We start from the raw sequence: 9,714 nt of genomic DNA, 5'->3' as shown, positions 1-9,714 counted from the left end.
TCTGCCCGTACCGGGCGCTGCTCGCCCGCCGTGGCGGGGCTCTGCGGGCTCTCTGCGGCTCCGTGCGGGGTCTCGCCGCGGGGCCGGAGACGCACTTCGGCTTCCAGACCGTGACGGAGGCGGAGAGGAGGGAGAAAAGTGAGGGCGGCGGCGGCGGGGTGCGCTGGGGAGCCGGGCGGAGCCCCGGGGGAGGGCGGGCTGGAACCTAACGGGGCAGCCGGCGCGCATCGGGTGAGGGGGTGCTGGGGTCGTGTTTGGAGCTGGGCCGTTGGTTTGAGACGTTACCGGGAGTCTCGGTGAATAGTATCGGTGGTATGCCTGCTTGATTCTTCCCCTCGGTTCCGGAAGGGTTGCAGGAAGAGGCTGTGTTTCTCCAGAGAGACGTTTGTCAGGCGACAGGCTCAGTAAGATGCGATCACTTTTTTTGAGTTTTCAGGTGGCTTTTCAGTTCCATGTCATGACAGACCTCCACGAGGCAGTAAGAGACACATTTTACCTCCACAGGAGCATTTTTAAGTAAATTGCATCTCATTCTTGTGTCTTTTCTTTGCAGTTTATCACGTCTTTGAAAATGTGGCCAAGAAATATGATGTAATGAATGATTCAATGACTTTAGGGATTCATCGACTGTGGAAGGATATCCTCTTGCATAAAATGAACCCTTCTCCTGGAACACTTCTTCTTGATGTTGCTGGAGGAACAGGTAAATAATTTTGGTGAGTTCCACATGACAATGCTGCACTTTTTGAACTGTTTGAGTCTGCTCAGACTCAAGTTGCCTAGCTTTTTCTTTTTTTCCTTCCCTCAGTTCCCTGTCTTTAAAACTAGCGCAGCATCTACTTGATTTTCAAAGAGAAGGGTTGAGAGCTAACTTCTTTGCATTTTGAAATATCTTGCTCTAAGGCTCTGAAAGTTGTTATAGTACTGCCCTGATATGTTATGGAAGACTGTTTCCATTTGTAGGAAGTCATAGACTGTGTGTTTCTGATATGTTACCTTTATATATATTTTTAGATAGATATATGCACACACATTCCCTCTCTCTCTATACTGTGTGTGGGTTTTATTTTTATAGCCTTATGTTCCAATTTCCTGGAGTCAGAAAACATTCCAAAACGTGTATGTATCTTTTAAAACGTGCAGGTGACATAGCCTTTCGATTTATTAATTACGTTCGCTCTGCACGAGAACGCCAGCTCCAGCAGAAGCTTAAGCACCATCAGAATTTATCGTGGCAGGAAATTTCTGAGAGTTACCAGGAAGACAAATTTAAGTCACTAGGGGATTCCCAAGTGGTGGTCTGTGACATTAACAAAGAAATGTTAAAAGTTGGGAAGGAGAAAGCACAGCATCTTGGCTACTCCGAAGGTAAGTCATGCATTGTACCACTTCAGTAGTATGCCTGATAGCAAGAATTTGACTTATGATAGTCATCAGGTAATCACCACTTCAGGATTACAATATACATTATATAGCCATGGTCTATACTATAGTTCTGCTTGCATATTTGCCAGTGTTGAGTTACTTTTTCAGTGAGCATATATGTAGTATGTTGTTAAGATGTACAGTGATCCCCTTGAATAATACTTGAACTTTCAGAAATATATATGTGGCAATGTCCATAAGGTCTGATACCCAGCTATCCATCAAAATTGGTCAAATAATCTAAACCTGCTGTTTCTATCTGTGCAAATGAATCTGATTTTACTAAGGCAGATAATGCAAAAGAGCTCAGCCCTAGAATGATTACACTGAAGATCTTATAATGCGTATTTTAAGAATCAAGGCAGTAAATAAAAAATACAAGAACTAAAGTATATTGTGAACCTATGAAACTTTCCACAGTTAGAGCATATGCTGATAGTACTCAGAGAAACTGAATTATATTAAGTGTTAGTTTGCAGGTCAATGGATTAATTCACTGATATCTAGAATTTATTGGGGACTATGTCAATCCTGATTGAAAAGCCTGATTTTTAAGAAGTAAGACATAGAGAAAGAAGTCCTGCTTGTGGCTCAGCGTCTGTATGATAGTTGTTTATCCTCTCTTAGTTTATAGATATTTGGCAAATATTTTAGCAATGTAAAGTATACCAGAAAGTTCCCAAACTTTGTTTGCCTGGGTACCACCATTAGGAATGCCCTGGGCAGCCTCTGTGTGTGTTACAAGATCTGCATGTCCTTTCACTGCACACTGCTCCCACACCCCTGTTGGGACTCCCATCACAGCTGAAGCCAGTGAACCATCTAGCATATACCGCTCGCAGACAGCTCCTGGAACTACGGGTGTGTGTATCTGTGAGAAGATGGGGCCTTGCAAGAATGGTCCTCCAAGCAGGTACAAGTGAATTTCCTGCCTGCAGATTGTGTAGGCTGAAGGACGTATGGAACAGCTCAGTAGCACAAAGGGGCTGAAAGAGAAGCTGCTGGCATAGGTTCTTTCAGCTGCTCTTGCTCCCTGCTGGTGGGTTACCCCAATCCATTGCCTGCCTGCCTCTCCCTTTTATTTAAAAAATGAAATGATTGTGAAAGCATTGGTTCTTCCAGCTCTGGCAGATTGCTTGTATCGTGCTTTTCTGAGCAGCTTGCCAGCCTGTCCAGAGCTGTTTCTATGCATCCTAGTTTAGGAACACCTGAACTGTATCAACATTGTAAGTATAAAAGCTTTGCAACCATAGCTTAGGACCTGAAATAAAGCTTGATGCTGCCTGCCAGCTACTATAAATAAAGCATTTTGTTTAATTGGGTGCGCTTTTTAGGTGTTTTTGTGACTTACCAAATTATCAAAATGAGTATTGTATTTTTTAACTTTCTTCCCTGTACCTCATAGCTGTAGAAGCCCAGCTGTCTTATTGTTGCCTGGGTTGCTTTATGCCCCACTGTGCCGCAATTCTGACTTCTTATTCTTTTTCACTCTCTTGTTCAGCATATATCCATTTAATATGTCCTACCTTCTGTTTGTTGTAGTAATCTCATTTCTGAGCTTGTTTATCTGTTGATTGTCTGAGGACTACTTTTTTTTTTCTTCCATAAAATTGTAAGGGGCAGTTTTCTTTTACTGTGTTCCTATGTACATTCACCAATATTGGGGGCTGTGCATGCCGAAAAGAAACACGTGTTACACAATTGCTGATTGTGCATTTTGGCTAGCCAGGAGGGGTAGGCTGCGCTGCAGGTGCCCCAGTTCCTCTTGTTGGACGCTCACAACCCCTTTTATGTATCCACTTAAAAACTCCTGGCCTGTGATTTTACCAAAGTGTATTCTGAAGTGCAGTTTTCCTGTTGCTCAAAAGCTTTTGATGCTCACTTCTTAGGTGTCTTTTCAAACTGTCTACGTTTAAATAACACTTATAATTGCTGTTTTAATAATGTTATGTGCTGCTTTGCATACGATACTTTCTACAACTATGAATACATATATTTTGTAAAAATGAAATCTGAATGTCTCCTGGCAACAACTGTTTTCTCCTGTGTTTTGTCCTCTTCCATGTCACTTTCTAGCATACTGCTCTTTGAAACTACTGATCTCTCTTGCAGAAGACTCCTGCATTTTTCTGTTAGTTTTTTATTTTGTGTTTGAGTCACCAAAACCAGTGACTTTAAGAACTATTAATTCTAAATTGAGCAGTCTTATTTCTGGTACAAATAACCTGGACATCTGTGCGCCACAGATAGACATGGCCTTGATTCACTGGATTTTTAGGAAGCAACACAGCTGCAACAGGATCACATACTGATAGTGCTGATGGAGGGAGTGTGGCTTTTCATGTTCCTCAATCTGTGGACACTTTCCAGCAAAATGTTTTAAGTGTTTTCACCATTGTTGCATGGCAAGACTTTAATCACTGTTTATAGTTATTCTTTGAGCAGAGATTTTTTTTTTTTTCCAACTTTGCTACAAACAAATGGCAGCCAGTGTCTGGAAAGCTAGTTGCTTTCCACTGCGATGCAAGATTTGGGTGAAATCTTTTTGGCAGGCTACGGCACTGTGAACACAACATGTGTATATGCAGAAGAATGTTTTGGCTGATCTGTAACATTAACTACTTTGCTTGAAAGACAGCTGTATAGTACAGGGCCTTGAAAGCTTTCTGAGTATAGACCAAGGTGCCTTTCCTCCAACAAAAATGCAAAATTGAAATATTAGTTTAAAATACTACTTTATTCCAGAAGGAAATTATTATTAATAGAGAAGTTCTAGTCTTTCTGGAGCAGTCTGAGTTATATAAGGTCTGTTCAATACTGTATCCTTGGCTTTTACTACAGGTTTGTCCTGGGTGCTTGGGGATGCTGAAGAGTTGCCCTTTGATGATGATAAGTTTGATGTTTACACAATTGCCTTTGGAATCCGAAATGTAACTCGTATTGATTTGGTAAGTTGCTATAGTGTATCCTGATGTGGGGTCCTTATGATTCACCTAAGGTTTTTTTTATTCTAGCAGAAGAAGCAAAGGAAGAATTCCTTTGGATAAAGGAACATCTTTATCTACTCCTGAAGCATTTTAAATAAGTGGCATGTAGTGTGCAACTTGTTTGAATGAAGAATGCAATTAAATTCCCCACCTTTTGTCATAAACAGTTAGATTTATACTAGTTGCACCCAATCCTTCCAGCTTGGCAAGCCACACAATCTCTTCTGAAGGCAAAAAGGGCTGAATGCTGAAGTCATCCCCCACCTTCTCCTGACCTATGGTGTTACTGGATCTACACATGCACAGTGCAGTCAGTCTGCGTGTCTCAAATCTTCCTGAAGCACCTGATCTATATTCCACGCACAGTGGGTCCAGTGCTTCCTGCCCCATTCTGTTTGCCTGGCTGAGACAGCAGAGCTCCCAAAGCAGAGAGTGGGAACCAGCTGGCTGCTGGCACCGCTGCCATTGAACTAACCTGTTCAGCCCACTTCTGCTCAGTGTCTTTACACTGGTTGGTAGTAGTTTCCCATGAAGAATGAGTATGATTTTAATTAGGGTAAGTAGTACCCTTTGTTCTGAACAGTATCTGTCCTTCCAGAATGACTAGCTGTCTTGGAGGTGAAGATAAGTTAGATCACCTGTCTAGCTGGACTAGTTGTCTGTGTTTTGGAGGAGTGTGTTACAACTTGGCAATGCTCCTTCTATGGAAGGTGTAGCATTTGAATCCAAACCACCTTGAACTGTATGCCTTTGAACATGTCTTAATGTGGATGGCTTTTCACGATGCTTCGCCTACACCCTTCTGAAGCACAGGCTTTTTGCCTTCATGGATACAGCAGTCTGGTAGAATAGCTCCCTGGAGACCTGCCACAAAACACAGACAAGCCTCCAGTTCTTTTATAGAGCTCCTGCCTGTGTATGCGTACTGTTTATATTTTATCCCTTAGGAACATGACAGTTGAAGCCAAGCAGATGTATTCAAGAACCTCTGCAGGTTGTACAACTCTGCTGTGCTCTTGTATGAAAAAAAAATACAGCTGTAAACAGAATTTTGTCTTGGTGGTTCTTCTTAAGTATTTTATTTTGGATATAGGATGGAATTTTCAAAGTAGCCAAAGATTTTCTTCCTTTCTCCTTTCCTTCCTCCCTCTTCTTATGCATGGCTTATCCAAAACCCAGTATAATTTCTTCTTTGATCCTTTGGGTGTGCCTCACAGTTGAGTAAATATTTTTTTATTTCTTTACAAAAAAAACAACCTATCATGCCCTCTTTTCATTTTCCGCTTCTTGTAGCTGAGTCACCTTCTCCCTTTTGGGTTTGGTCTGTAATTACAAGAGCTCTGCTGGCAAGCGTTCATCAGGGAAAAACAAGAAAAACTGCAAACCTGACATCATAGTTTCAACATAAAGCCTGGTATAAATCTATTTATGTAACAGCAAGAGTGTTTGTGGTTTGGTTTTGTGGTGTGTTTGGGGTTTTTTTTTACTTGTTTTGGGATGCTTCTCCACAAGTAAATATTGGGGATTGCCAGTCAGGATTCTGTTTACTCCCCTCAGTTCATCACTGTGTTGCCGTCATATGGCATGATCATAGGCAGGTGCTGTTCTACAGCAACGAACTTATCTCATCTGCTTTGTCTCAGGCACTGCAGGAGGCCTATCGTGTGCTGAAACCAGGAGGAAGATTCCTCTGCCTTGAATTTAGTCACGTCAGCAACCCTCTTCTTTCCAGGTAGGAACATGGTGACACTTCATGCAGTGTCACAAGGCTTTCTTATTTGTACTCAGCCAGAATAAGAGATGGAGGAACTTTGAGGCCACCTCGTTGTGCACTTTTAAAAACAGATACAGACTCCATATAGCATAGTGGTACAGAGATCAACTTGTGTTGGAGAGGGTTGGTTTTAAACTTGTTTGTATTAATCTGCATTTGCTGTCTGTCTGTGCAGGCTCTATGATCTATACAGTTTCCAGGTTATCCCTGTTCTGGGTGAGGTTATCGCTGGTGACTGGAAGTCTTACCAGTATCTCGTGGAGAGCATCCGACGTTTCCCCCCTCAGGTAAGACAGTATTTCTCTGAATTCACTAATACACAACACGGTCCCAGTGTAATCTTGCAGGCTGCTGGCTTATAGGCCTTCAGGTTGTTATAATTATGGAACTATTATTTTTCAGGAGGAGTTGAAGGCAATGATAGAAGATGCAGGCTTTTTTAAAGTGGATTATCAGAATTTAAACTCGGGCATTGTTGCCATTCACTCAGGTTTCAAACTGTGAGTCTACTATGTAGCAAAACACAGGAAGTGTAATTTTCCTGAGGAATATGAAAGCTGTGGAATTTTAACACCATCAAGCTTGAAGAGGAGTTTTAAGAACTTTGTGCAGTCAGACCCAGAAGAACGTCAGCTGCCTTTTCTCCCCCAAGAAACTTGCAGATGGAGTGACTCCTGTGGTGTTTCTTACACTTGCATTTCCCTTCAAGTACAGCATAAAGGACATGGCCAAAACTCAGCAATGCTAACAGATGAAGCAACTTCAGTTACCAGTGGTGTGGATACAGAAATAGACTGAGTAGCCTTTGAATAAGATGCCTCCTGTTTTTTTTACTAAGCTTCAGGGAGGGTATCATACCAGTGAGAAGTAACTTGGATTTATTACATTTTTATTAAGCTGTCATTATCTTTGTCATGTGGACTTTAAGGGATTTTTTCCCATGATTCCTTTACATCTTTCAAAGGCAAATGGAAGGCTTGTGAAATAAAACAGCTCTGTGACAACTTTTTTCACTTAAGTTAATATTTTAACCTTTAGAAAGGAAACCTTATAAGAAAGGAATTTTTTTCTGAAGAGTGACCACATACCTATATTCTGGGATGAGATGACATGTTTTAACCTCCATACAAAATCATTTTGTCAAAGCTAGATGCATAACCTCTACATAAAAATACTGTGCATTTCCTTCTGTTCTTTAAACAAAACTGTTGAAGAACAGATGCTTCTGTAGCAGGATACAGGGCTAGATTAAAAAAAAAAACCTAGAGAAGGTAAATTACATTCTGAAGTGACAGGTGTGTAATGAACTAGTATGAAAATTTCTCTCTTCTGAAAATTGGGAGATGAAAAGACTATTGCTTTTAACTCACCAATTCACTTAAAATCAGAAAAGCAGCACCACGTATCTAAACTCCAGAATTTGCACTGGAGGTTGTGCATACTGAAAATATACTTACCAAGAACTGAAAAGCCATCTCTCTTCTCTCTGGGAAACTATCTCCTGTTGTTCTCAGTTACTGACTAATGAGGTATTCATAGATCAGCCCAGGCTTCAGATGTGGATTTCAGGGACGAAACAAAGGTGGGGATGTTCCTCCTTCATTCACAATGGAATAAAGAGGGTAATGTAAGCACTAAGAGTGCAGAAGGGTAAAGAAAACTCTTAAAGGATAAACTTGTTCCAACAGTTTTATTAGCAAAGCAGCTGTCTTTTAAAAGAAAATAAATACAAGGAAGACATTTTTGCCTTTTTTTTATAGCCACAATGAAAATACCAGCTGCTACAGCAAAATCCCTGACTATTAACAATACAACAAAAGACCTGAAGATCAAGGTCCGTCTCCTCAGGAAGGCTGAAGGTAGGAGGCTGTTTGGAATTCGTGTGCAGTCCTGTAACCAGGTGCAAGTTTCAGTAACAGTCCATGGTTCTAACCAGACTTGAAAAGAAGAATAGCAACTTGGCCGAGGTAGAAGTAGATGAAGTGCTTGGTCTCATGAGTCACGTAGCTGCCAAAGTTCCTTCCCACGATGCAGTGCCAAGTGGGATTATATTTCTTGTCAAATTCCTACAGAAGAGAGAACTAGAAATTTAGCATTTTTGTGAGAACTGTACTAATATTGTCTAACAGGGTTTTTTTTTGCAATATGTCACTTGTTAACAAGTATCACTTTTGGAAGAACGCAATTAAGGAGCAACATATGCTCTTAAGTGCAAGGATCATCTGTCACTTTAACTCATCCGCTGCTTAGTCAGACCAAAAAAAAAAAAAAAAGTGCTTCCAAGCTGCACAGGAATAAGCTTCAGACATATGTTTCGGGAAGTAACTTTTCTGCAAAGTCACACCATGATCTCAAACTGTAATTTTAAGAATTTCACTGCTTGTTCTGAATCTCTACAGATTAAGCCATTATTTTGACTTCATTGGCTGTTTTCAACAAGGATGTTGAAAGGACTCTTGATGAAAAATTCTCTGCCACATGCTTGGTACCATACCAGGTCATGAGACCATGCTCTTCCTACATGCTATAGTCAGGAGCCTGCTCTGACTTTCAAATAAACTCATGTGTATGAATCTACTATGAGTAAAACTGTGCAGTCAGTGGTTGTGTAGTGCAGTATTTAACAGCCGTCAGCCGAAGAGACTTTTATGTGAGAGTATGCAAGACTTTGTGTTCTGCTCAACCATTCAACTACTTGCAGCTCCATTAGGCTCCCAGTAGGAGTCAGAGAGAAAAATATGACATACTGGAAGCTATGAACCACCTGTTCTGCATTAGCATTAACAGTGTGTCTTACATGTGGTGGGGAAAAAGAAACAAAACCAAACCACTTATTACAGGGTCAGCAAACCCCCACTTCTCAAATAGGCTCCATAGAGCCCCAGCTCATCAGTCACAGGGAGAGTCAGCTGCCACTCTCTGTTCACCTGGACAATGGGACAGTGGCAGGAAAGGCTTAAGTAGAAGCCACTGCAAGAGAAAGGCAGGAGGACCTGGAAAAGTCCATGCAAAGGGTGGGGAGAGGAACATAAGGACACCAGCCAACACAGAAAGTCCAACTCGATTATCTAGTGTCTCTGGAACTTGTTGCTCTAGAGCTACTTGCCTAGCAGCATTCTCCCTGCTTGATTTTTCATGTGCACAGAGATTTCATGAGGACATTACAAGCAAATATTTACCTTCTTTATGTGAGCAGCAATGTCCTTCTCGATGTTGTACTTCTCTAAGGCTTGAGTAGCACACTCCACAGAGTCTTGCTGCATCTCTTCAGACATGTCTGCATTCTTGATCACTGCCTTTCGATCACTCATGATTGCCTGTTCTGAGCAAAGAGGACAACTCGAAGTTGCAGGAGCAGCTGCCTGCCAGGATCCCCCTGCCAAGCAGTCGCACAGGTACCGTCCTTCCCAAGGAGCTCTCGGGGCCCTGCAGCGTTTTCGCCGGGGGCGTCGGGGCACAGGCACAGCCCGCGCTCGGAGCCGCACGAACGAACGCCGGCTGCCCCGGCCCGGAGCGACACAAGCCCCG

At 42.0% G+C, this 9,714-nt stretch overlaps 2 protein-coding genes across 6 annotated transcripts in view; one reads left to right on the top strand and one right to left on the bottom strand.

The window, feature by feature from the left end:
- The window catches only part of COQ5 (coenzyme Q5 homolog, methyltransferase (S. cerevisiae)), a 13,513-nt gene extending 5,481 nt beyond the window's left edge, over positions 1-8,032 (top strand). For 2 of the 5 annotated variants that reach the window (XM_010574691.1, XM_010574664.1), the window contains exons 2-7: positions 554-703; positions 1,144-1,368; positions 4,267-4,373; positions 6,056-6,144; positions 6,362-6,473; positions 6,589-7,779. In XM_010574691.1, coding sequence (XP_010572993.1) covers positions 595-703; positions 1,144-1,368; positions 4,267-4,373; positions 6,056-6,144; positions 6,362-6,473; positions 6,589-6,690 — 744 coding nt within the window. In that variant the 5' untranslated portion in view covers positions 554-594 and the 3' untranslated portion in view covers positions 6,691-7,779. Of the gene's footprint in view, positions 1-553; positions 704-1,143; positions 1,369-4,266; positions 4,374-6,055; positions 6,145-6,361; positions 6,474-6,588; positions 7,780-7,946 lie in introns of those variants that run through there. The other 3 variants (XR_774816.1, XR_774815.1, XM_010574681.1) reach the window with 3 other exon arrangements.
- LOC104836237 (dynein light chain 1, cytoplasmic) lies at positions 7,858-9,663 on the bottom strand. Its single transcript, XM_010574704.1, has 2 exons — positions 9,366-9,663; positions 7,858-8,252 (listed from the first exon to the last, which is right to left on the bottom strand). Exons 1-2 carry the CDS (start codon positions 9,495-9,497, stop codon positions 8,115-8,117), a joined length of 270 nt encoding a protein of 89 aa, XP_010573006.1. The 5' UTR covers positions 9,498-9,663; the 3' UTR covers positions 7,858-8,114.
- Between the last annotated feature and the right edge of the window lie 51 nt (positions 9,664-9,714).

The sequence above is a fragment of the Haliaeetus leucocephalus genome, unplaced genomic scaffold (assembly GCF_000737465.1).
Source record: "Haliaeetus leucocephalus isolate CR32 unplaced genomic scaffold, Haliaeetus_leucocephalus-4.0 Scaffold13, whole genome shotgun sequence".
Lineage (NCBI taxonomy): Eukaryota > Metazoa > Chordata > Aves > Accipitriformes > Accipitridae > Haliaeetus > Haliaeetus leucocephalus.
Note: the sequence above shows the minus strand (reverse complement) of the source record. Positions and strands in the feature narration are given on the sequence as shown.

Bases quoted from the DNA above. Each gene is read 5' to 3' on its own strand.
- LOC104836237 (XM_010574704.1), bottom strand. From the start codon at position 9,497: ATGAGTGATCGAAAGGCAGTGATCAAGAATGCAGACATGTCTGAAGAG. The intron at 8,253-9,365 runs GTAAATATTTGC...TCTCTTCTGTAG, and splicing joins TTGCTGCTCACATAAAGAAG to GAATTTGACAAGAAATATAA.